Source organism: Rhizophagus irregularis, chromosome 18, assembly GCF_026210795.1.
Source record: "Rhizophagus irregularis chromosome 18, complete sequence".
NCBI lineage: Eukaryota > Fungi > Glomeromycota > Glomeromycetes > Glomerales > Glomeraceae > Rhizophagus > Rhizophagus irregularis.
Genome location: NC_089446.1, coordinates 764,036 through 791,535, shown reverse-complemented (window position 1 = coordinate 791,535; position 27,500 = coordinate 764,036). Strand labels below are relative to the sequence as shown.

Sequence of the window (27,500 nt, the reverse complement as noted above, 5' to 3'; positions counted from 1 at the left end):
ATATCCTGGCAATCATATCTTAAAATGAAAAATTATGAAGAATTGTGCGTTTTTATATTAGATTTTACATTTGATCTAACCATAAGTCCAAATTTGGATGAAAAAGCCTCAGCTAATTATATATATATTAGATATAGCGAAAATTTATCATTGTTTTCCTAGCAATACAGTTATTTATGATAATCCACCTCAAGAGTTAGCAAATTATGTCGATCATTTATAACGCTGGTTGTAAATTCGACTATTTTAAATTTATCAACGATCTGCAATGATTTTCATTCCATTCATTTCTGGTTTTTTTTTCATTTCTTTCATTGAAAATAAAAAATTTATAATGGTCGATAATGAACTTTTACCAAACTTGACTGAAAATTTACTTGGAACTTTAAACGATAATAATGGATATCATGATATTATAATTGAAGTTGGAAGCGACCCTAACGTAAAAACATTTCGTGCTCATATGATTATTTTTAATTGTTGTTCTCCTTATTTGCAAAGAATATTATCAACTAATAAAAAGAGTGATGATGGAGCTTTGGTACATATTAAAATTAACAGATATTTCTCCTAATATTTTTGATATAATCTTAAAGTAAGTAATATAAAATTAAATTATATAATGAACGATGTTATTTAATAAATATATTTATAATTTACAAACTTGTTATTTTTTTTTAGATATATTTATGGAGGGAGGCTTTCTTTGAAAGAATATGATACTTCAGTTATCATTAAAATCTTGGTTGTTGCCAGTAAACTTGGTCTCAAAGAATTAACCCCATATTTGGAATCTTTATTGATTGAAAATAAAGGAAACTGACAAAATTTTAATATTATATATCAAACGAGCTTTGAGGATGACTCTTTTTCGCAACTTCAAAAATATTGTAATGATCTAATTTCTAAAGATCCAAGTAAGATTTTTAATTCTCCAAACTTTTCCACAATTTCAGAAAAACTTTTGGTTTCGCTTATTCAAAATAAAAATGCTCAAATGAGAGTAGTACAAATTTGGGAACATGTGGTTAAATGGGGTCTTGCACAGAATCCAGAACTTCCCTCTAATACTAAAGAATTTACAAAAGATCAATTCATAGCTTTAGAGAATACCTCAAAAAATATTATTCCTTTAATTAAATTCCGTGAAATGAATTCTAAAGAATTTTCGAAAAAAGTAAAACCTTTTAAAAAGATTCTATCAGAGGATTCATTCATTAGATTATTTTTTGGATAGTGATAACGAGAAATCAGAACCTAGTACTTCTAAAGAGATTAATGAAACAAATATTGATTCTAAGATCATTACACTTCAAAAAGCTGAATTAATCTCAAAATGGATCGATAAATCAGATGAATTAACAACTTCATACAAATTCAATTATATCGTGGATCTCATGAAACACTTGCCGGATTTGATGTATTTAAAGAATTCTATGAAAAATGTGATAATAAATCTCGTACTGTGACAATTATTAAAGTGAAAAACGGTAACGAAATTTTTGGAGGTTATAATCCCATTGAATGGAAATCTAACGGTTATGGTATTACTAAAGATAGTTTTATATTCTGTTTTAGGAATAATAATAATATTCTGAGTCATGTAGTGGATGAAAAGAATGCTGTATATAATAGTTATTACGTCGGTCCATTATTTGGTAATTGTGATCTAGAAATCTGAATATTTACGAAGCGTGCGTTCCCGACCGTATGCATCATATCGACCTTGGACTTTTTAAATATCAACTGGAGTTTACGCAGGAAATCTTAAAAAAGGTCGGAGGGTTGGAATTACAGAAGATTTTCGACGAACGTCTTCGACAAATTCCACGTTTTCCAGGCCTTAACCATAGTATTGAAGGTGGCACATTGGGATTTTCTTGTAAAAAAAGTTCTTATGAAAAACAAATTAGAGAAACTGAAGAATTATGTTTTGTAGAAGAATTTGAAGTATTTCAAATTAAGTTGAATTTACCTATTTCGTCATAATTTTCATAGCGTGAAATATTTTAGAACTTTTATTTTTTCTTTTTTTGTCTTTATTTTGAATAAAGAAAATCTGTAAGAATGTTTATTAAATAACTGTGTGGAGTGATATTTACTATTATATTTATTACTATGATGGAAAAAAGAAAAGAAAATCTACTCTTTATTGATCTTGTTCGAAGGCCTTATGGACGTTTATGATCAACTTATAGTACATGCAAAAAGGGTTAGAAAGAGCAAATAAGACTAATCTGATCCAACATATTAATAAAACATGTTAATTTATTTTTTAGTAAATAAAAGTTCCACGTAGTTTTTCTGAAAATAACAAAAAGCGCGATTATAAAATAATAAAATGAAGAAATGTATAATTTATTTTATACAGACTTTATCTCACAACTATAAAATAAATATATTATCGACATATACCGAGTAGTGTAACACGAAATGTCTAAATTTAATTTAGGTACTTTAATATGAGATTCTAATCTATTCACAAATGACTACCAATATTTAACAAAATGTAAATACTTAAAAGAATTTTAGATCAAATAGATCAAATAGATCATTTTGATTTGACCTATGTGGTGATAAAACGCGTCTATGTTATTATTATACGCGACTGTTTCAAATTCCGAGTTGCTAATTATTATTATTGATTACATTTACGTAAAAGATCAACAAAATAAATTAAATAAATAGACTATTTTTTTACTTTTTTACTTTTTTTACTTTTATTGCTCTTTTCGATGTTTAACTTTTTTTCCAATGTTATTATAAAAGACTCCAACTTTTTTTTCGAAGTTATTATTTACCATATTTATTATAAAAAGCCACCAGCTATTTTATATATAAAATTTTTTTCAAAGTTATTATATATATTATAAAAAGCCACTGACGCTTTTTGACCTATAACTTTTTAAAACAAGATACAAAAGCTCACTTTTCTTCTCTTTTATTTGAAATACACTTATATTACAAGCATTATAGAAAATAATATTAATAGTTTTTATGAAAAATCTCCCTTTACAAGCAAGAGAACTTTAATACAAAAAAAACATTTTTTGAATATAAAAGAAATAAATATTGAAACAACAAAATATTCTCTATCACCATATCATTTCAACTTTCCTTTGGATATCAAGATACATTTATATTAATTAATTAGATTTAATAGATTTTTCAAAAAGGTTATGGTATTTCTTTTGGACTTTCATTAGACTGGTAAGTGTGAGTTTACTGTGAATTGCAGAGTTCTTGGTGGGATTATCCTCTCCTCTGTAATGTTCAAATTCTTTAGACAAAGAGTGATTCTAGCACAATGCACGGGTGTGTTGAGTTGTTCCCTCTCTGAAAGATGACCTCTAAGTCACTGAGTGTGAACTTTATGCTTACTTTGATTGTTATTAGCAATGTTTTGGATCTCTAATATCCTGATGTTGTTAATAATATTGCCTAGGATCTTATATTTTTTTTTATTCTTCTTATTAGATTTCTTCAAGAAATTTGTTGAAGTTCAATAACAAATTCAGATATGATTCTCATTAGATTGGTAAGTGTAGGTTTACTGTGAATGCAGAGTTCTTGGTGGGATTATCCTCTCCTCTGTAATGTTCAAATTCTTTAGACAAAGAGCGATTCTAGCACAATGCACGGGTGTGTTGAGTTGTTCCCTCTCTGAAAGATGACCTTTAAGTCACTGAGTGTGAACTTTATGCTTACTTTGATTGTTATTAGCAATGTTTTGGATCTCTAATATCCTGATGTTGTTAATAATATTGCCTAGGATCTTATATTTTTTTTTATTCTTCTTATTAGATTTCTTCAAGAAATTTGTTGAAGTTCAATAACAAATTCAGATATGATTCTCATTAGATTGGTAAGTGTAGGTTTACTGTGAATGCAGAGTTCTTGGTGGGATTATCCTCTCCTCTGTAATGTTCAAATTCTTTAGACAAAGAGTGATTCTAGCACAATGCACGGGTGTGTTGAGTTGTTCCCTCTCTGAAAGATGACCTCTAAGTCACTGAGTGTGAACTTTATGCTTACTTTGATTGTTATTAGCAATGTTTTGGATCTCTAATATCCTGATGTTGTTAATAATATTGCCTAGGATCTTACATTTTTTTTTTATTCTTCTTATTAGATTTCTTCAAGAAATTTGTTGAAGTTCAATAACAAATTCAGATATGATTCTCATTAGATTGGTAAGTATAGGTTTACTGTGAATGCAGAGTTCTTGGTGGAATTGCCCTCTCCTCTGCTATGTTAAAATTCTTTAGACAGAGAGTAATTCTAACACAATACATGGTTATGTTGAGTTGCTTCATCTTTGAAAGATGATCTTTATGTAATTATGTAAACTTTATATTTAATTTAATATTGCTACTGTATTTGCTTACACTTTTAATTCAAAGGTAATAATAATTTATCTTTATTTCAATAATACTTTTTTGGTAAAAATACCTTAGCAAACAAAAATCTGTAAAGTTTTCTTTAAGATTTTTTTCAAAAAATTTCAAAATTTGTCAGAAAAGTCATTGAAGTTTCCTAAATTCCCCTTTTCACACAAATGACACATAATTTAACAGTCCTCCTGTTTTACTTGTTTATTTATTAATGAAAAAGTTACATACATTTTTATTTATATTTAAATGATATTTATGCATATATAGAATTATGTAACTATATTTATTACAGATGCGGATTAATTATGCTAATTTATCTTCATTTAGCTCATTATACAGCTATTGAAAAATTCAGAACAATTCAATAATATCTTTTTGAGAATAGTGTTATTATGATATTAAACAAGTTAACTTGGTCATAACAGGTAGTACTAGTTTTAAACGGTTTCATATGAGACAAACATCTAGTAATAATAATAAATATTTATTGTATAATTAATAAATAATATATAACTATACAATTATTATTAAGAAATGTTTAAATTTCGAAATTATAAAGTTAAAATCCTGCACTATTCCAAAAATGATTTCATTTTCACTATTAACAGTTAAATTTGCTTATTATCAAAATAATTTAACAAATTGAATCGCCATTTTTAAGTATTATATATTGACTAACTAATAATAATAAAATATAATTATTGTTAGTATTAATAATTGGGTTTAAATTTATACTCGGGTTAGTCGGGTCAGGTGCATAGTAACGCACTCCCTATAATTGGTATTCTAAACCCTTTTTAGTCTTATAAGTAAAGTTGTAGAACAGGAAAAAATACGTATAGGATATGTACTTTAAAAGTTCTATAATAAGTACATAAGGTTTGCGACACGTTTATTAAAAAAAAAAAAAAATTTAGGATATCACATGATCATAAATTATCGGCAGATTTACTAACTAATAATTTCCAAAAAAGGGGTGCCTCCCCTACGTAAAATTATTATTTTCAAATTAATTGTTGGTACAAAAAAATTCTATATAAATAATTTGAATCATGTAACTCTGTAACATACATATCTTTTATTAAAACCATATATTTTATTCACTGAACTTATATTTGCGATCCATTAAAAAAAGATTATAATGCTGTAAAATCAGATATGACTATTTTTAGTGAATGGTTTCTTATAATCTTTCATGTTCATTATTCACCACGTTGTCTATTTAAAATAAATCCAATTGAAATAAACTAAAGAAAATTGACTTTTCATTAATCATGTTTATATTGATTTTTAAAAATAACTACAAATTAATAATCTATTGAATAACAGTCATTGAATTTTGTTTATCAAATTATTTAATATTAATCAATATCAAGGATACTACATCTATTTATTTAATATGACAATCAAATTTTTTAAATACAAAACGTATTCGCTGAAAAAAATTTTAAATTACTACCATACTAAATATAAAAAAAATTAGTAAGTAAATGGTAGTAATATTTTTCTTTTTTTAATTATGAAAACGTAAAATTGGCGTAAAATACTACGCCTCAAAATCACAAAATTTATGTGGACACAACATGAAATTTGATCAACAATTTGCATTTTACTAATTTATCAAGTGAATGAACTTAAAATAATTCATTCGTTCTTTCTTTCTTATTGATTACATTATGTCCACCCTTCGATATGAATTAATTGGTACAACAATTAATAGAGCATTTACATTATTAGATACCAATATTTACAATGATATACACAAACAATTTGAATTTTACAAACAAACAGTTTTTGCTGATAAAATTCTTACAAATGATGAAAAAACTGAAGCAATAAGAAAATTAACTAAAGATTATGATCGAAATAAAGTTATTGATAATTCAGGAACAAAAAGAATTTGTGAAAATTGTAACCTAGAATGTTTAGCTACATTATATTGTGAATATTGTGTTCGAAATTATTTAAAAGAAAAGTTTTCAAATTGGACATCTGGAAATAATGATATTGATAATTTAATACAGAAATGTCAAATGGAAACACTTATGCCAAATATGGTAGTTGAATGGATCCCATATAACAATTTGGAAGATATTAAATATTTAACAAAAGGTGGATTCTCTGAAATTTATACAGCAGATTGGATTAATGGAAGATATGAAGAATGGAATTTTGGGAAAAAACAATTAGAAAGACTTGGAACTTTTAAAATAATACTTAAAACGTTAGAAAATGTTGAAAGTGCAAATCAAAGTTGGTTTGAAGAGGTCTGTATTATTATATTCAAAATTTATTTATAAATCTGAAGTTTTTGTATTAACATTAGCATGTTGTCATTTAGGCTAAATCACATTTAACTATAAGTAATAAATGGGCAAGTATTGCTCGATGTTATGGTTTAACAAAAAATCTATCAAATGGACATTATATGCTTGTAATAACGAAAATGGATATAGATCTAAGAAAATATTTACAACAAAACCATAATCAGCTTACATGGAAAGATAGAATGAAAATTATTGATGAAATAACTCTTGCACTTTATTATATTCATAAAGAGAAAGCAATTCATAGAGATTTACATTCTGGAAATATATTATATTCACAATTTAATGATCGATGGTACATTAGTGATCTTGGATTTTGTGGACATGCTGATAAATCTTCAACAAGTATATATGGAAATCTTTCATACATAGCACCCGAAGTTATTGTTGGAAGAGAATACACTTTTGCATCTGATATTTATAGTATTGCAATTCTTATGTGGGAAATTTCATCTGGACAACTACCATTTATAAATTATGAACATGAAAATGATATTGTAATGAATATTATTAATGGTATAAGGCCAAAAATTGTGCCAGGAACTCCATTAGAATATAGAAATTTAATGAAAGAATGTTGGGATGCTGATCCATTAAAAAGACCTGACGCTGCCGCACTTTGTAATAAAATACAAAAAAATAATTTATATTATCAAAATATGTCAGATGAATTAATCAAATCAAAAATAGATAATTTAGAAATGAATAAAGTAGAAGAAAATTATACGAGTAGCAGTTTATTTACAAGTAAAATTCACAACTTTGGAAATCTACCTGAACCAAGAAATGCAACAGAAGGTATAAACGTATAATATTCTGCTAATGAAGTGTATTTATTTTAAATTACAATATTAATGTTATCTTTTTTTATTATAATAGAAGAACAAGAAGGTATAACCATATAAATAATAATTATTACCATTTTTTGGTTACTATAATCATAATTTAGTTTTTAAAATACTTTATTTTACTAATAATAGTGTTTCATAGTAAATTGTATGATTTTAACATTCCTAACAATAGTAAGTATTTATTAACATCACAGTGTTTAATTATCGTATAATGATATTTAATAATTGATTTTTTTATTTTAGTTGACGATTTTAATAAATCAAATGAGCAGAATAGTAACAAATCATCAAAAGTAATTACTATTTTTAGAGGTAATATATTTTAATTATTATCAAATAGAGATTGATCTATATATTAAATCTATATCTTAATTTTTAGATAGTCGTAAAAAATTATCTAAATTATTTAAAAAGTTGCAAATAAATTCAAATGGTAAGTAAATTACTAACAAATAAAATTGCCATACCAATTTCATTTATTAAACGCGACTTTTATTTAAAATTTAGATGATGAAAAAGAAATAACTCAACAACATGTTGATGGTAGGTGAAAATTTTACATAATAATAAACAATTAACAATTTTTAATATTATTTTAATTCTATCTTACAGTATCTCTTACAGATGATGACGAAGTATATAATAATCCAAATCTTCATTCAAAAGAACAAGATGAACTGGAAATTCCTGATGGTAAGTTCTTAAAAAAATAAATTTCTTTATAAAGTAAATAATTAATTTATAATTTTTTATTTTTTATCTTTAGATGGATTTTAATCACATGCTTTTATCTTATTTACCGGTAATGAAAGTATTTAATATTTATAAATTATATTATATGTATTTATGTTTATAATGAAATTAAAAAATTAATAATATATAATAATCAAACTAATGAATATATTATTCTTAAATGTATATCAATATATGTACTGTCACCCAGCATATAAATATTGACGAACTTGAAACTGCAATATAATGCTAACGAAGAAGTTTAATTTTCTTTTTAATCATATTTCATTTTCGGCCACGCGATCAGCCGCAGCAGATCACGTTTGCTAAATAAATTGATTTTTTAAATTTTTTTGAATACCTTTTTTTTTACGTTCTTATACTAGACTCGAATTTTTTCTGAAATTTTTTAATATTTTTTTATTCTTTCGGTTCTTTTCCTTTTATTTTTTTTATTTTCGGTTTTCTAGTTCAATACCGAAAAATAAAAATTTTTTCTTAATGCTGTAATCCAATGACTTCTTAAGGAGCCTGAACAAACGTAAGACAAGCTTGTAACCGAAAAAGGAAAGGTGGAAATTTATAAACGAGCATGCATATTAGCATAAATTAATTTTGCTGCAGCTCGACATAAAAAATTTCTGCGTTTAATGAAATAACAATGAAATAAAGAATTGGAAATGATTGGCGGATTTTTTTTTTACTTGTATCTAGTTAAAAACGGCTAACCAAAAAAAAATATTTTTTTTTTTTTTTTTGTAGACTCACTAATAACGGAGATATTCATATCGTAGGCTTAGTGTATACATATTTTATATATACGCTTTGATGAATTTTTTTCTAAAAAGCTATCTTTTCTTTACTTTTTTTTTGTCCGATGAGCGTAATAAATTAATAAATTGGCTAAAGACTTAGTTTTTAGGAGTAACACAATCAAATAACGATTGATGCATTGTGTAACAGATTCAAAATCGTCACTTCGTCACTTATCCATTATGAAATTTTTTAAACATAATTATTGAAAAATTAATTGTACGTAAATAGTTTTATTATAAAATTATTTTCAGGTCTATAACTTCTAATGATTATATAATATACTACACTCTAATGAATATTATTTACTATGAATAGCTCTCAATTTCAGAAGCAGAACGAAAAGAAAAAAAATGCAAAAAGGATAGATATAATAATAATCTACAACAAAACTATTTATATAAATTGTACAATAAAATATCTATGAAAAATAAAAATGACAAAAAATACAAAATTCAAGCTAAGACAAAACAAAAAGAAAATATATTTTATTATTTTACAGTTCATCCCTCTTTTTCCTCAAATACACCGCGATGTCAATGCAATTCTCGCAATCCATCGGTGAACCTTCTGGAAAGTAAAAAGAAATGGAATTCACTGGAATCATTTCAACCCCTCTTTCCACTTTATCATTGTAGAAACTAGTGATTAACTTTTTCGTAGTTATTTTATCATTCATTTTACGAAGTGTAATTTGGTCGGGATTATATTTTTCAAGACTCGGCCACTTCTTTTTGATTTGCCATTTGACTTTGTCAACGTGATGATCGTCGTCAACTTTAATGACACTAACGCTTTGAGCTGATGTGTCATTTTCTTCTAAAAAGACAAGACAACGTAAAGTGACTTCGGTAGAATTTGCTTCGTAGCATAGAAGAATTATAAAGTAAAAAAAAATAAAGTATCGCAAATAAACCATTTTTATGTAAAAAGATAAGAAAAATAGAAAAATATTTTTCAAAGTGTGATTAACAAATGTAGAAAAAAAGTTATTCGAAACTTCAATTTTTTAACGAATGTTATTAATTATTCAAAATGTTGACAGAAAAAAATGAGTTTATTTATATAATCAAAAACATGATAAATAATTATTATGATAATTATCATGAAAGAAAATCTATATAATTTCGGATTTCATTAAAGAAACATGAAAGAAAATCTAGAATTACGGATTTTTTTTTCCGATTTTCATAATACTCAGTCTTATGAACATTTATCATGAAAGAAACCTATTAACGGACTTTTTCCGATTTCATATTACACCGTATTAACATTTAATGCGTTCACGTCATGGGGTTCCCATATATAGTTGTAAGCAAAGAGATTATCATTTTGATCGCATCATTATGATTGTCATTTCGGGAATAATGGCTGGGATAGTGGGATTGCCCGATATCATGAAGCATGACATTAAAAATGAAAATTTCTAGAACTTTCGTCAATCTTTACCTCTATCAGAAATGATAAAAGTTAAATTTCAAATTTTTAATAATTAGTAAGCTATCGATGACGAAATACAGTAAAAAGAATTAAGGAATCAAAAATGATCGGCGGGTTTTTGGTTAAGAGGTGAACTAAATTAATAATTCATTTTATTTCTGCATAAAAATAAAAAAAAGTAAATAAAAATTTTTTGGCGTTTAAAAATCACAGAAATAAAATAAATAATATAATAAGTATAAAAAATATTTAGATATTTGAAGAATACAAAAAATAATTCAACTTCATTATTTATTACAGTCTTGTAATATAAAATTTCTTTTATTTTACAAGTATTTCGGTCATCGACGGAGATACTAGGTAAAGGAGTGAATTTACACTATAATAGTAATATATTATTCTACAAATTGAAGCGAGATAAGTCGTTTTAATGATACGAAACTTTGTTGGTTTTCCAAATTCAGTAAAATTAGAAATGTAAAATGCAAAACAAAAAAAAACAATCATTAATAAACGATTATGGGCGTTAATGAAAATACTATAGGAAAAATTATAGTCATATGTATGATGACAAATAAATTTCCCCATGTGATTTTGTGGCGTCTGAAATTTAATTAGCGCAATGTTTATTTCACGTATTTCTTAAGAAAAATCAAAAAAAAGTGTTGAAAAAAGTCAAAAAAAAAGAAAAACTGATATTTTCCTTTAACATATTAATCATTTTATTACTTTTACAATAAATACACTTGAAAATGACTCTTTTCACTTTATTAAATTTAATTATAATAAGCAATTAAATATTATAGTTAAGTACATTAAGTACATTATTGTAAAATATGCTAATTATTCCATAAATATTAAAGCTAATTTAATAAAAATCAAATATCTAACTAGTCCCACACCCGCTAATAATTTTACTTAATCTCCAAAGGCTTGTTTCATTTAACAATAGTATCAAAATCACGCTGTAAAGTGAAATAATCAACCGCGCGCGGCACAGTAATTTCCATAATTTCCATACAAAACCATTCATACTATTGCAAATATTAAAAGATATCTTAGGCCGGGCAAAAAAAAAAATTTAGATTCTCGTGACCCGGCCGGTCAGTTTTTCGAAAAATGGGAATTTTTTTTTTATAGTAAAAAGTTTTATCACGTGATTTTAAGTTATTGGCCAATGTGGCGTAAAAAAATTTTTACATATAAAAAAATTTTACAAATATAAAAAAAAATGCCGCCGGCCGGGTCATTTTTAAAATTTTATGTCACGAGAATCTAAAAAATTTTTTTGCCCGGCCTTATATTTGAGCAGTTCCATACCTGCTAGACAACCTTGTTTAAGCCCATTACATTTAGCTAAAGTCCTGAAATTACACTAAAAATAAAAAAAAACAAATGCAACTCAGTAATTTCTTTTAAAAAACAACAAATATAATATACAACTTTCTTCAAGCACTCAAACCTTGTTTCAATTAGCTAAAATATTCAAATTAATATTACAAAATCTATAAAAAAACGCGTCTATTGTGAATAAAAATTGACTATAGCTTTATAACAATATTCTTTTTTATTGTTTAAAGGGTTTTTAAAAAACATTTCAACGTGGGGGAGGAGAGAAATAAACAATAAATAGCGCACCGCGTCACACAAGTCGCGCGAGATGGAAAAATTTTGTGGTGATACTGGAGAAGATATGTAGTAAATGCTGTAATTTAATTGGCTAATAAATTTATGACCAAAGTCATATGACCTGAAAAATTTAAAATGACCAAATGGCCCTTATCTTTTCTTTTCTTTTCTTTTTTTTATTTTCCAGTCATATGTTACTAGTAAGTCCGATAAGCGTAATAAATTGGTTAAAGTCATTGTAGGAGTAATAATATTTGAACCATCAAATAATGCTTTAATGAATTATTTAAATATTTTATTGACGAATATTTGATTGATACAATAGTCACTTATTCATTATGAAAATTATGAAAATCAATTTTTAAAAAATCAATTTTTATAAAAAAGTACAGAAATAGTTTTATTATTAAATTATTTTCAGGTCTATAACTTCTAATGATTATATAATATACTACACTCTAATGAATATTATTTACTATGAATAGCTCTCAATTTCATAAGCAGAACGAAAAAAAAAATACATATAATAATAATAATTTACAATAAAACTATTTATATAAATTATACAATGAAAATATCTGTGAAAAATGACAAAAAATATAAAATTCAAGCTAAGACAAAACAAAAGAAAATATATTTATGATTTTACAGTTCATCCCTCTTTTCCCTCCTCAAATACACCGCGATGTCAATACAATTTTCGCAATCCATAGGAGAACCTTCTGGGAAGTAAACAGAAATGGAATTCACTGGAATCATTTCAACCCCTCTTTCCACTTTATCATTGTAGAAACTAGTGATTAACTTTTTCGTAGTTATTTTATCATTCATTTTACGAAGTGTAATTTGGTCGGGATTATACTTTTCAAGTCTCGGCCATTTCTTTTTAATTTCCCATTTGATTTTGTCAACGTGTTGGTCGTCGTCAACTTTAACAACACTAACACTTTGGGCTGATGTGTCATTTTCTTCTAGAAAGATGAGACAACGTAAGGTAACTTCGGCAGAATTTGCTTCGTAGCATAGAAGAATTATAAAGTAAAAAAAAATAAAGTATCGCAAATAAACCATTTTTATGTAAAAAGATAAGAAAAATAGAAAAATATTTTTCAAAGTGTGATTAACAAATGTAGAAAAAAAGTTATTCGAAACTTCAATTTTTTAACGAATGTTATTAATTATTCAAAATGTTAACAGAGAAAATGAACAAAAAATGAAATTCCAACTTGCTTATTTATAAATGATATGATAATTATCACGAAAGAAAATCTAGTATAATTTCGGATTTCATGAAAGAAACCTATAATTTTTGAATTTTTTTTTCCGACTTTCATCTTTCGTATTACGCCATCTTATTATGAAAGAAATCTATCATTACGGATTTTTTTTTCCGGCTTTCATAATACGCCGTCTTATGAACATTTATTATAAAATGAAACCTATAATTAACGGATTTTTTTTTCCGACTTTCATATTACGCCGCATTATGTATAAAATTTAATGCGTTAATGCGGTACGTTCCCTTATATAGTTGTAAGCAAAGAGATTATCATTTTGATCGCATCATTATGGTTATCATTTCGGGAACAATGGCTGGGATTGTCCGACAAAATGAACATAGCATTTAAATGAAAATTGTCGGACTTTCGGTATTTACACGGTATTCACATCAATCATTACCTCAATCAGAAATGATAAAGTAAATTTAATTTTTAATAATTAGATACTAAAACATAATAATTTGAAAGCGATCACTTAGCTGCATAGTAACATTACCAATGCCCATTATTTTTGTTTTGCATTTGGCATTTCTAATTTTGCTGAATTTGGAGAACCAACAAAGTGATGGTTGATATCGTATCATTAAAACGCCTTATCTCGCTTCAATTGGCGCAATAATATATTATTATTATTGTAAATTCGTACCTTTACCTATCTCCGTATTTTCGATAGCCGGAGTACTTTAAATTTTTTTTATAAACGGTAATATAAAATACTAATGAAGTTGAATTATTTTTTGTATTCTTCAAATATCTAAATATTTTATATATCTTATTATATTATTTATTATATTTCTATGAATTTTAGACGTCAAAAAAATTTTTTAATTTGCTTTTTTTTATTTTTATGCAGAAATAAAATGAATTATTAATTTAGTTTACCTCTTTAACCGATTTTTTAACCAAAAAACCCGCCGATCATTTCTAATTTCTGATTGAGGTAAAGATTGACGTGATACGATTTTCATTTTAATGCCATGCTTCAAATTGCCAGCCATTGTTCCTGAAATGACAATCATAATGATGCGACCAAAATGTTACAACTATATATGGGAACGTCATGACGTGACCGCATTAACGCATTAAATGTTTATACATAAGACGGCGTAACATGAAAGTCGGAAAAAAAAATCCGTTAATTATAGGTTTCTTTCATGAAATCCGGAATTATAGATTTTCTTTCATGATAATTATCTATCATTTTCTGATTTTCTGATTATATAAATAAACTCATTTCTCTGTTGACATTTGAATAATTAATAACAAACATTCATTGAAAAATTTAAGCTCCGAATAACTTTTTTTCTACAGTTGTTAATCACACTTTGAAAATTAAAATATTTTTCTATTTTTTTCATCTTTTTAAAAAAAAATGACTTATTTGCGATACTTTATTTTTTTCTATTTGATAATTCTTCTCTGCAACAAAGTAAATTCTGCCGAAGTCACCCTACGTTGTCTCATTTTTCTAGGAGAAAATGACACATCATCTCAAAGCGTTAGCGTTATTAAAGTTGACAACGACCAACACGTTGACAAAGTTAAATGGGAAATCAAAAAGAAATGGCCGAGTCTTGAAAAGTGTAATCCCGACCAAATTACACTCCGTAAAATGAACGATAGAATAACTACAAAAAAATTAATCACTAAGTTCTACAATGATAAAGTGGAAAGAGGAGTTGAAATGCTTCCAGTGAATCCCATTTCTTTTTACTTCCCGGAAGGTTCACCCATGGATTGTGAGAATTGCATTGACATCGCGGTGTATTTGAGGAGGGAGAAGAGGGATGAACTGTAAAATCATAAATGTATTTTCTTCTCGTTTTATCTTAGCTTAGATTTTGTATTTATTGTCATTTTTATTTTTCACAGATATTTTCATTGTACAATTTATATAAATAGTTTTGTTGTAGATTATTATTATATCTATCCTTTTTGCATTTTTCTTTTCGTTCTGCTTCTGAAATTGAGAGCTATTCATAGTAAATAATATTCATTTAGAGTGTAGGATATTATAATAATAATTATATAAATAATAATATTAGAAGTTATGAACCTGAAAATAATTTAATAATAAAACTACTATTTATGTACTTTTTTATAAAATTTTTTTCATCGGCTTGCGTATCCGCATCAATCAAATATTCGTTAACTGATAAAATATTTGATTAAAGCATTATTTGATGGTGCAAATATTATTACTCCTACAAATACGTCTTTAACCAATTTATTACGCTCATTGGATTTACTGGTAACAGATGACTGGAAAATAATAAAAAAGAAAAAGATAAGGTTTTAGAGTTTTTAATTAAAAATTCATCATAGCGTATATATAAATTATCTCATGATCAAAGTTCAATTTTGAGTTGGTTGATTGATAAACTATTAAGCAACCAATAGTTATGGTTTTATTTATTTTTGTCAGTATTTTTTTCGACCAAAACGACCTACGTTTTGGTTTGATAGGTTTGTTGATCATTCCAAAATAAAATTTATTGGCCACAAATTTTAATGTAACCGACTAATTAATCAATTATGAACTGGCCTACTAAGACTCAGTACCTAAAATGACCACGGTCATTTTAAATTTTTCAGGTCATATGACTTCGGTTATAAATTTATTAACCAATCAAATTGCAGTATTTATATAATTATGATCCTTCACCACAAAATTTTTCCTTCCCGCGTGACTTTTGTGGTGCGGTGCGGTGGCGCAACAGTATATTTGTTTATTTCTCCTCCCTCCACTTTTTCACGTTAAAATGTTTTTAAAAACCTTTAAATTAAACCAATCCATAATTATAATGTTTCATGAAAAAGAACCGATATACGAAACATGCAAAAAGCGAACGGATATTTCATAATGTAATGTAACGTAAACAATAAAAAATAAATAAATATTTTTGAAAAGCTTGAATGTAGAATATTGTTATAAAGCTATAGTTAATTTTATTTACAATGAAACAAGGTTTGGGTGCTTGAAGAAAGTTATTTAACAAGTATGTATATTATATTTGCCGTTTTTAAAAGAAATTACTGAGTTGCATTTGTTTTTTTATTTTTAGTGTAATTTCAGGACTTTAGCTAAATGTTATGGGTTTAGGTAGCTTAAGCAAGGTTGTTTAGCAGGTATGGAACCGCTCAAATATAAATTTTCTTTAATATTTGCAATAGTATGAATATTTTTGTATGGAAATTACTGTGCCGCGCGCGGTTGATTTTTTCATTTTACAACGTAATTTTGATACTTTTGTTAAGTGAAACAAGCCTTTGGAGATTAATTAAAATTATTAGCAGGGTGTGGAATTATTTAGATATTGATTTTTATTAAATTAGCTTTAATATTACAGTAAGGAATAATTAGCATATTTTACAATAGTACAATAATCTAAATATCAGTAATATTTATTTGTTTATTATTATTAAATTTAATAAAGTGAAAATGATCATTTTCAAGTGTATTTATTGTAAAAGTAATAAAATGATTAATATATTAAAGGGAACTTCTTTTTTTTTTTTTTGGCTTTTTTCAACACTTTTTTTTCGATTTTTTTTTCCTAAGGAATACGTGAAATAAACATTGCGCCAATTAAATTCCAGGAATCCAGGAGCACAAATCACGTGGGTAAAATTTATTTGCCGTCATGCATATGACTAAGGTCATTTTTAAAAGTCATTTAAGAAATTTTTATATTAGGTCGCCTACGATATGAGTATCTCCGTTATTGGTGAGATTATCCGCGCTTATAACTTTTCTCATAGTATTTTCATTATCAATGCCCATAATCGTTTTTAATGATTATTTTTTTTTGTTTCGCATTTGGCATTTCTAATTTTACTGGATTTGGAGAACCAACAAAGTATCGTATCATTAAAACAACTTATCTTGCTTCAATTGGTGCAATAATATATTATTATCTATTTCCGTATTTTCGATAGCCGGAATACTTGTAATATAAAAATTTTTTTATAAGACTGTAATAAATAATGAAGTTGAATTATTTTTTTGTTTTCTTCAAATATCTAAATATTTTGTATACCTTATTATATTATTTATTTTATTTCTGTGATTTTTAAACGTCAAAAAACTTTTTATTTGCTTTTTTATCTTTATGCGGAAATAAAATGATTTATTAATTTAGTTTACCTCTTCTAACCGATTTTTTAACTAAAAACCCGCTGATCATTTCCGATTCCTTTAAATCCGCTTTTACTGTTATTTCGTCATCGATAGCTATCTTACATGGTTACATGTGATATAATTTAGCTTTTATTTGAACTCTCAGTATTAATTAATGTAATACAATTTTCCGATTATCGCTTTAAATCATGTAACAGTTCTCTCTCGTAATTTCCCTTTCCTTTCACTCTTTTCCTTTTCCTCTTAGATTTCGGCGGCTCTTTCAGATTTCTTTTTTTAGGTTTTGTCGATTCTTTTTGAAAATAAGGGTGGGTCTTCCTCATTAATAACACTTTTTTTTTGGTTTTGGTACTTTTCTTAGGTTCGACAACTCTCTTTATGGAAATGTTGGTACTAACCTGTTTTTTGCTTCATTTTTTTCTGTCAATTTTTTTTTATTAACTTTCGTCTAAAAAAAATTTTTTTCTGATAAAAAAAAAAATAATATTTTTTCTAAGGTCTTCGGCTCTTCTTTTTCAGGTCTCAGCAAAATTTTTTTCTTTTTTAGGTTTTGACGGTTCTCTTTGGAAATAAAGGTTAGTGTCCGATTATTTTTATCATTATTTTTTTTGTTTCATTTTCTTTTACTAACATTCATTTGTTGGGAATTCGTGAGTTTCAGTACTTAAATTTTTTATTTTAACGAAGCGTTAACTAATAATTCCTATTTTTTTAGGCGGTTCTTCGTGCTTCTTGGACATATGGTAGTACTTTTTACTTTAATTTGGTCTATCTTACGAACTGTTGACTAACAGTTTTCTTAAGCGCTTCTTCAGGTCTACTAATCAGTGAGGGGAGAACCTATTCTTTTACACGAAGCGGCTTCTAACATTTCTTTTTTTTGCTTTTTTAAAAGCAATTTTAAAAACTTTTTTTTAACTTGTTTTAAATTTTATAGGGATTCTATCTCTTGGTGAGTTTTTGAAACATTTTCTAAACCTATTTATAAAGTAGCTTATAAAAATAATTTTTTATCGGTTCTGGACTTTTGAAGTGGATATGTTTCGCTTCCGGATTGTTCGAAGCTAACGTATTTGTTTTAATTGAATAAACGATTACTAGTAATTTTTTTTTAGGTTCCAGTGTCTGATTATGGTATGGTGAAGAAGTTAAGTTTCGGATTTATCAAAACAAATTATTTTTCTTTAAAGAAACATCTTTTTTTAATATTTCTATCTTTATTTTGTAGAGATTTCGGACAGAAGAGATTTTATTATCAAAAGAATGATAATTTATTATCATTGATTGGCTAGAGAAAACTTATTGAATAGCGCTAGATTGCACTAGGTTGCCAGTATGTATTGCAGGTTATAAATGATGAAAAATAATGGGAACAATTGTAATTTTAGAAATAATTTGTGAGAAATAGTATGTATCCATTACTGAGACTTTACAATTTCTAAAAAGAACAATAAACCAAATATTTAAAAGCTTTTATTATTTATTTACAAATTTGAAGATATATTTTTACAATTTGGTTATAAATTCGAAAATACTGTACATTTTTACAAATTTGACAATACATTTTGCGATTTCGGTAACCATCTTGTCGTCTATATTTATACCATAGACTAAAGTTAGTGTATATATATTAAACGTGAATTTTCTGACTAAACTTTTTCTTTTCCTTTTTTATTTTCAAATCGTCTATTACCAGAAAGTCCAATTAACGACTTAAATTGGTTGAAGACTTTATGAAATAAAAATGCATCAAATGATGCTTGTCATCAATAATTTCACAAAATCATCTGATATCATGTCATCACATGGTAATATTAAACGATCACTTATTAAAAAATCTACAATCATCTAGTTTTTATTTTTCTTTTGGTAAATTTCACATAGAAAAAAAATTTTTTTTACAACACTTTAAATAATAATTTTTTTTTATAATCAGTTTTTTAGACTTTGAAGTCTTGCTAGATTCAACTCAATTTTTTTATTATTTTTTAACTCTTTAAATGATCCCATTCTGAAGGAATTATTTCAGAATATTTTTTTTGTTAATATTCTTTAGTCATCAGTTGTTAGAAAGATAAAAATTATTAATTTTAGAGCGCAGAAATATAAGAAAGACATATCACAAGATTTATGAATCCTGAAAAGTCGTTATGGTATTATCGAAGTCGTTACGACTTTAAAAAAAAATTAATTTAAAATATATAAAAAACTAGTAAACTTTATAATACATTCTGCAAAGTTGCAGTTATTCTTATTAGAAGAATAGTAATTAGTAGATAGGTTTTATGGTAAAGATTACACAATAGTGTTTTTCTGTAACTATGATATAGATAATTTTTTTTTTCTTTATTATTAAACTCCGTCTACCTCAAAATAAAATTTGATCACAAACGATTTGCACTTTAAACAATTTGTATATCTAACTAGCTATTTCTTTTCTATATCTAATTAAGCATTTTAGTATTAAGTAGTAGTAAGTTTTATGTTTCGGTCATTTTGATGTTCTTTGGGCCTGAAAAGTTATTTTCTTTACTAACCAATCTTTTTTCTTTTTGTCGGACTTTTATTTTACTTCTATTATACTTTGCTTCATTATTATTTTTTTTTATATCGGCTTTGCAATTTCTTTTCTTATTTTTATAGCGGGATCTTTAAATTTTGTTTATTATATTTGCTTTATGCTATTGTTTCTTTTTATACTGGGCTTGCAATTTTCTTTCTTGTATTTATTGTATTTGGGTCTTTTAATTTTTACTTTGGATTTTTGAAGTTCTACTAGTATACTTGTATATTTGGCTTTGTAACTTTGGTTTTATTTCTTTGATATATTGGTGATCGTGTATTCTGTCGCCAGTATTAATAAATTAAAATTTTATAAACACTGTAAAAATTATCATAAAAAGTGATTTTTATTGATATTAAGCATTTTACTTTCCATAAATTCTCTGGCTTTTCAATTTTTTTTTTTTCGATTTTTTAATCTAATTTTGATAAGATGATAAGATCGAAATCAAAAATTCTGTAAAATCACATAATCACGCATATGTGATGTAACAGGTTTATGTGATAAAATTTCCCAAATAACTAAACTAGCGATCTAATTGGACAGAAGTGGTAATATAAATGTGGTATCCCACTTAGCCCAGATTATAGTATCACATATAATCTAAATATCACATATAATCTGAATATCACATATGATCTTAAATATCTCATATAATCTGAATATCACATATGATCTAAACATCTCATGTAATTTGAATATCATATGTAATCTAAATAACACATAAAATCTGACTACTACATATGATCTAAATGATGTGGCCTAATTACCATATATAATCTAAATGTTATGGTCTAAGAGCGTTCTCAAGCACCTCAATTGATAGACTGATGAACGATCTGATTGGCCAAAAAAATATCATAGAGTTACCATTTCAATGAAAAAACAAATGCCACCTTTTTTCTTCAATGATCTACAATTGATAGAGTATGCTCAAGCTCGTTCATGATTTTACATATTTTTTATAACACTTTTTCATTATTGCTGCCTCTTTAATAATGATTCTCAGCAAAATTCTCTTCAACGTAAAAAAATTATTGTTTTACTTTTAATGCAAGAAGAAAAATAGAGTTTTCAATGCAAATACACACCTTTTAACTTTTATTCAAGTTACATCAAATGCAGCTTTTCAATATTTACTCATTTGAACTTGAGAGTTTCCCAGAAAAAAAGACCTAAAACTGAAGAGTTCTGGGTAGATGTTTTTCCATATTTAACAGATAAAAGTGGTCACAACTCTTTTTGAAAACAATTTCGTATTACTCATGCTACTTTTAATGCAATTATTGCATGATTAGAAAGTCATCCCGGCTTTGCTTAGAGCTATAATTTGATTTTGCTGCTGTTGCAACAAGAGATGAATGTTTGTAAGATTGTTAAAAGAAGTAGTATTAAAAGTTGGTTCAATAACCTGGTTGGTAGAATTTTTGTTTTTAGTGGACTTATTAGGCATGGTAAAAATTGTGAAAATAATTATCTGAAAAAATTTATAACCAAATGAAATCATGTAGCTCAAAAAAAATCTTTCTCAAGCTTAGATGCTTGAGAATGCTCTAAATACCACATATAATCTAAGATTTTATTATTTCTTATATCATTTTTACGTTCTAGCTATGTCTTTAAGTCTTTCTTGATATTTGTGTTTTTATGCTAATATATTTTTATTACCACAATATAATCTAATTACCACACACATATAATCTAAATACCATGTTTTTCTTCTTATTTCTGAGTCGTTTACATATTAAATTCTATAATGGGGTTATTGGCCTTCTATAGTTGTTTAGATATCTGATTTTATGTCAAGGTGCTGACCTTCTGCACCTGATTGGGTGCTGGATTCCATATTGTAGTGCTTACCCTTTGTGCCTATTTGGTTGCCTTTCTAGATGCTAAAATGTGGTAAAAAAATATCATGTCAGGTGGTGCAGTAATTTGATGTAAATCTGCGTCTAAATTTGGCCAGCACTATGGCATAATTCAGGCTGATCTTTAGGGTATGTGATTTGGAAGATCCAAGCTGGCGCGACTTGATACTAGTATCCTGGAGCTGTCATGGAACTAGTGAGGAACTGCCAGGATGCCAGAAAGTGAATAAAAAAGACACTACACTAGAATCACACTTCAACTAAACTAACTAAAGTATTCTCAGACCTCTTGGGAAGAAGTAAAATGGTATTTTATGGCACTACTTTGCATATTTATGTGGAAATACTCTATCTATATAATTTTTTATTTAAATGCTTATTAACTAATTAATAATTAAAATCTTATATTTATAGCTTTGAAATAGAAAGAAAGGGAGAAATATTTTTAATAAGTTGCTACAAAGTTTGTTTATTTATTGTTATGTTATATTATGGGATTTTATTTTAATAAAATTTATTTAATTGATTAATCTTTTTTATCTTGAATGCTATTTAAGTGAAATTTAGTGTAATAAACTATAGTTGGTGTGGGTAAATATAATTAAAATTTAACCTAAACAGCATATTTGAATTCTTTATTAACTTGGATTATTCATTTTATGCATAGCCTTTAAATTTTATATAAAAATAAATAAAAAATGAACATCAATTAAATACAGTCAAACCTTGATATAGCAAACCCTTGATATAGTGAATTTTTCAGACGATTATAATAAATTTCCCAGGACCCTGAACAATACTAATATAGGTAGAAGTTGAAGATGCATCGTCATCTTAGTAGCTATCAATATGTTTGAATTTGGGAATGCGTACAATCATCAACAAATTTTGATAAGGTTTGAATTTGATTTTGCATAATTTTGATTGGATTTTAAGATGGTAAGATGTTGGATTTGCTTATTTTTGGTACATTTTTGGAAATAAGTAATAATAATTTAATATTTTTAATTTATTTAATGATCATCTTAAAATAAATTTTTTTTTTCAAAAAAAAATCTTTTTGTATTGCATACATAATGTTTCATTGGAAATATGGTAAAGAGTGATTGGTTAACATAAATATGTTACTCATATTATTAATGCAAAAAAAGTAGCATGTATATGTGGAAAAGAAATCAAATTAAACCACAGGTATGAAGAAGATTATTTAAATAGACATGTAGCATGTTCAGAATGTAAAGCAGACGAAGACAGAGAACAATTTGATACAACTAATAAAAGAACCAATTAAAATTTTAAAAACTGACTTGAAGTTAGAGGATTAAAATGCTTATTTTGTAAAAATTTCAGGGATTAGGAGCTATAAATGCGTACTGATCATAGTCAAAAGTGCTGCATATAGCTAATAGTAAATTTTTTTTTTTCTGGACTTTACTTATATCAGTATTGTTTGGGATCCTAATCCCATGCTATAATGAATTAACCAATCAAATCTCTTAAAATCTTCACTATAGTCTTATAGCAAAGTTGAGGTCTGGACCCTAGGGTTCATTATAACAAGGATTAACTGTATTGTCTTGGTTATGTGATCACAGATCATTTGTGGCTTGGTGTCAATTCCAACCTTTTAAAGGCTTTTAATACAAAAAAAACTCAAGATTTTGTAATCTTGTATTACATGACATACATTATTAAGTGTGTTTTTTGATATAATTTTTTGTGTGTTTTTTTTGTGTGTTTTTGTCATCACCTTATATAAATTATCAAATTTCAACCATTTTGAAAATGGGCAATAATTAAAAATGTCGAACCTGACATTTTTCATTAAATTAAACAAAAAAAAGTTTTTTTAATGAAAAAATGTCAGATCTAATATTTTTCATTAAAAGATATATAAAAAAAACTTTTTTTTTAGTTAAAAATGTTGAACCTGACGTTTTTCATTAAATTAAACAAAAAAAAAGTTTTTTTAATGAAAAAATGTAAGATCTGATATTTCTCATTAAAAGAAATATAAAAAACGCCAAACATGATGTTTTTCATTAAAAGAAACAAAAAAACTGTTTTTTTAATGAAAAAATGCTGAACCCAATGTTTTTCATTAAAAGAAACAAAAAAAGTTTTTTAATGAAAAATGTTGAATCTTGCATTTTTTTTAAACATCAACAGGTCAGGTTGGATACCTGACCTGACCTGATACAAAAACATTTTGGCATAATATATGATATGTAAAAAAGTGCCAAAACGTTCTTTTTTATAAAAATAAAACGTTCAGCATTTTTTCTTATATTTGATATATAAAAAATGCTTAAATGTTTTTTTTGACCTAAAATATATTGGGTCAATTGATCAAGATCAGGTACCTGAACCAACCTGTGATATTTGGATCAGATCATCAAATTCATGACTCACTTCAGGTCAGGTCAAGCCAATTACTTGATCCAACCTGATCCATTTAGAGCTCTAGTTAAATATCATATACTGAATATAAAACATTTTTTTGTTAACTTCGTTTTCTCCTATATTGTTCTTCTACAGTAGTAACATAAAACTTCTGTTAAAAAATAATCTTCATAACTTGAGTAAAACATATTCCACCCTCTAGTTCACAAATTCTTGGTCTTTTTACTAAATTGGCGATTCGGTCATAAGATACAAGTGGATTATTATAACTCTCTTAGAGAATGAATTCAGATAGGCATACCATTTCTTTTCTCAACAGGAATGCTATCTCCTCTTTACGAGCTGCTACCTTCCCTTAATGGGATGCTGTTTACCTTTTCTTTATGAAATGCTAGCTTTCCAGGATTCTGGATATCTTCAAAACAGGTCATAAGTCATACTTTTATTAGCAAATTGGCCCATTTTAGGAGCTTAAAAAATCATTTATTGTAAATATCTTGGCATCCAGTAGTCCAATTTTGATGAACTATTTTTTAAATTGTAGAGCTAAATGAGGCTACAGAATAAAAAAAAGTTCATTAAAATTAAATCACTGGATGCTAAGATATTTACAAAAAACGATTTTTTAAGTTTTAGCAAAAAGGGGTGTTTTTGGCCCAAAGTCCATTATGACCTTTATATTAGATATCTGGGATCCTATCTTTTCTTGATGGAATGCTATTTATCTCTTCTTTACAAGGTGCTACCTTTCCTTAATAGGATGCTGTTTACCTCCTCTTTACAAGATGCTACTTTTCCTTGATGGAATGCTGTTTACTTTTTCTTTATGAGATGCTACCTTCCCTTAATGGAAATGCTGTTTATTTTTCTTCATATTGCTGTTTTATTTTTACTACATATCACTGTAATCGCCAGATACCAAGTATAAATAAATTAAATAAAGTCGTGGATAGAGTAGAAATCTAGATAACATAAATAATAGATATTATTAGATAGATAGACAGTAATGCAGATCAACTCCTATTACATGAGTATAAACTGGGTATATGATATCATTTATTACATCATAGTTCTTAAAATGGATATTTGTGTAACTTTAATTCTTATAAATATAGGGTGAATTCCTTGAATAAAATCAGTCATGATTTATTTTGAATTTTGAATTTATTTTGTTTTTCACATGTCTTGTATTACTAACATCACTTGATATTAACTTTTATTTTTGAGACCTGATTCGACGTGGCAATTCTTATGAGGGAATCAGAGGTTTCAGCATATTGCTTACTCTCTTTTTAGCTTCAGATTATAAAAAACATTCCTGTTGCAAAAAGCCAGAATTATCAGTGATGCTGTATGGAAACATTAATTCCCTTAATGAAGAAGATCTTGAAACATGGCTACTCAAAACAGTAAAACTTCCGTTGTACATGTAAACAAAAATATATATATTAGGTAAGTATTTCTATATTATCTATGTTCTTTATATATGTTCTCTGTTGATTTTTAAAAAAATTTATTCACATACTGATTCTGATTTAATTGTAGCTATGGTTATATATATTTTTCCAGTCACAAAGATGTGAGCAACTTCTTTTATGCTTATGAAATGTCACTTTTGATGGTCCTACAGGCTAAGAAAACATAAGAATAAGAGAATCATATTATTTTGGGAGATCAAAGAGAAAGGTTGTTTATGTAAAAGTAAGCATTGACTATTATATCTAATTATCTATGATTTACCAGACAATAAAAGTGATAAATGTAACTTTAATGAATCTGTTATTCAGATAAAAAAACCAATTATTACTACCGAAGATGCTGAAGAAGAATGTAGATGATGATTGAATCAAAGCCATAATCAGAAAAAGCCGTGTAATAAATAATAATAATAATTGAATTGAAACTATAAATCAGAAAAAGCTATGTAGTAATAACGAAGCTGTAAATCAGGAAGAGCTGTGTAATAATAATGATAAGACTGAAGACAAGTCAGATTTTTTCTCAAATACAAATAACAAAAAAAGAAAATTTGGTAAGTTTGATAACTTTAATCATGTACTGTATCAATTTTATGTTAATTTATATTCTATTGTTTTTATATTAGATGTCAAAATAAATGAAGAAATATGTGATAACTTTTATTACAAATTATTGCCCACTATGTTTAAAATTAGCAAATCAATTCAGCGATCTTGTGATTATTGGAAAAAAAGTTATATGTTGGGGTATGAAAATTAAAAACAAAGATATAAAATCTTAGCAAATAAAGAGCTTACTAAAGTGATCAATGGACTTAAGAAACAGAATTTCACTGAAATTTTATTTTGACTATTTTTAATCTATAAGGTAATGATTAATTCTTGGCTTAAGATTTTAGTCACTTTATTTCGCTTAAGATTTTAGTTGCTTCTTTTTTTAAAGTTTCGCTTCTATGTTCAGTCAACTTAAATTACTTGTAATTACTTAAAGTTTATCCAATAATAAAGTTTTTTTTCATATGATGTCACGATGTGGGCGTATAATTGGGCATTGGAAAACAAAACCAAAACAAATTTTAGAAATAACCAGTTTTTGTTCAAATTTGAATAAACATTCGCAACAAGTATACAGAAATAACACAGAATATGATAAATTTGCCTGGAAAAAGTCCAGTCATGTGGAATTGATCACACAGAAATATATTTGGAAAATAAGATGGAAACTGCTGAGCTTAGAGATAGAGTTATAACAGTGTTCGGCAAATGACTTGAAATGAACAAATAACTCAAATGACCTGTCATTTAAGTCATTTGAAAAATATTAAATATTCTGAGAATTTTTATTAATTATTTTGTTTGTTTTAATTAAGAAAACAAAAATATTAAAACAAAATTGGTTTAATATATATAATCAAAAAAGTTCCAATAGTAGTAAAGATTTTTTAATCACGTGATTTGTTATTATTTTTACAGGTTATTATTTGTTAATAATATTATTATAGACAGGATTATTTCACTTATAATTATTTCACTAATGATCATTTTATCCATACAGATAAAAGTTAATTAATTTTGCAATAA

At 26.3% G+C, this 27,500-nt stretch overlaps 7 protein-coding genes across 7 annotated transcripts; 5 read left to right on the top strand and 2 right to left on the bottom strand.

Annotated features, from left to right (window-relative positions):
- Positions 1 to 334: 334 nt before the first annotated feature.
- On the top strand, positions 335 to 574 carry OCT59_009801 (uncharacterized protein; the record flags this gene model as incomplete). Its single annotated transcript, XM_025321388.2, has 1 exon — positions 335 to 574. One exon carries the CDS (start codon positions 335 to 337, stop codon positions 572 to 574), a length of 240 nt encoding a protein of 79 aa, XP_025169030.1.
- A 1,136-nt stretch (positions 575 to 1,710) lies between these two features.
- OCT59_009800 (uncharacterized protein) lies at positions 1,711 to 1,989 on the top strand (the record flags this gene model as incomplete). Its single annotated transcript, XM_066132613.1, has 1 exon — positions 1,711 to 1,989. One exon carries the CDS (start codon positions 1,711 to 1,713, stop codon positions 1,987 to 1,989), a length of 279 nt encoding a protein of 92 aa, XP_066000239.1.
- Positions 1,990 to 7,575: 5,586 nt separating this feature from the next.
- Positions 7,576 to 8,349, top strand: OCT59_009799 (uncharacterized protein; the record flags this gene model as incomplete). Its single annotated transcript, XM_066132612.1, has 7 exons — positions 7,576 to 7,612; positions 7,702 to 7,743; positions 7,816 to 7,884; positions 7,952 to 8,005; positions 8,080 to 8,115; positions 8,185 to 8,265; positions 8,339 to 8,349. 7 exons carry the CDS (start codon positions 7,576 to 7,578, stop codon positions 8,347 to 8,349), a joined length of 330 nt encoding a protein of 109 aa, XP_066000238.1.
- A 1,264-nt stretch (positions 8,350 to 9,613) lies between these two features.
- OCT59_009798 (uncharacterized protein) lies at positions 9,614 to 10,036 on the bottom strand (the record flags this gene model as incomplete). Its single annotated transcript, XM_066132611.1, has 1 exon — positions 9,614 to 10,036. One exon carries the CDS (start codon positions 10,034 to 10,036, stop codon positions 9,614 to 9,616), a length of 423 nt encoding a protein of 140 aa, XP_066000237.1.
- A 2,795-nt stretch (positions 10,037 to 12,831) lies between these two features.
- Positions 12,832 to 13,257, bottom strand: OCT59_009797 (uncharacterized protein; the record flags this gene model as incomplete). The annotated part of the gene is made up of 1 exon (XM_025333837.2): positions 12,832 to 13,257. The coding sequence occupies one exon, from the start codon at positions 13,255 to 13,257 to the stop codon at positions 12,832 to 12,834; it is 426 nt and encodes a 141-aa protein (XP_025169028.1).
- A 1,581-nt stretch (positions 13,258 to 14,838) lies between these two features.
- OCT59_009796 (uncharacterized protein) lies at positions 14,839 to 15,264 on the top strand (the record flags this gene model as incomplete). The annotated part of the gene is made up of 1 exon (XM_066132609.1): positions 14,839 to 15,264. The coding sequence occupies one exon, from the start codon at positions 14,839 to 14,841 to the stop codon at positions 15,262 to 15,264; it is 426 nt and encodes a 141-aa protein (XP_066000236.1).
- Positions 15,265 to 25,834: 10,570 nt separating this feature from the next.
- Positions 25,835 to 26,679, top strand: OCT59_009795 (uncharacterized protein; the record flags this gene model as incomplete). The annotated part of the gene is made up of 6 exons (XM_066132608.1): positions 25,835 to 25,893; positions 25,987 to 26,020; positions 26,122 to 26,142; positions 26,229 to 26,271; positions 26,381 to 26,473; positions 26,546 to 26,679. 6 exons carry the CDS (start codon positions 25,835 to 25,837, stop codon positions 26,677 to 26,679), a joined length of 384 nt encoding a protein of 127 aa, XP_066000235.1.
- Between the last annotated feature and the right edge of the window lie 821 nt (positions 26,680 to 27,500).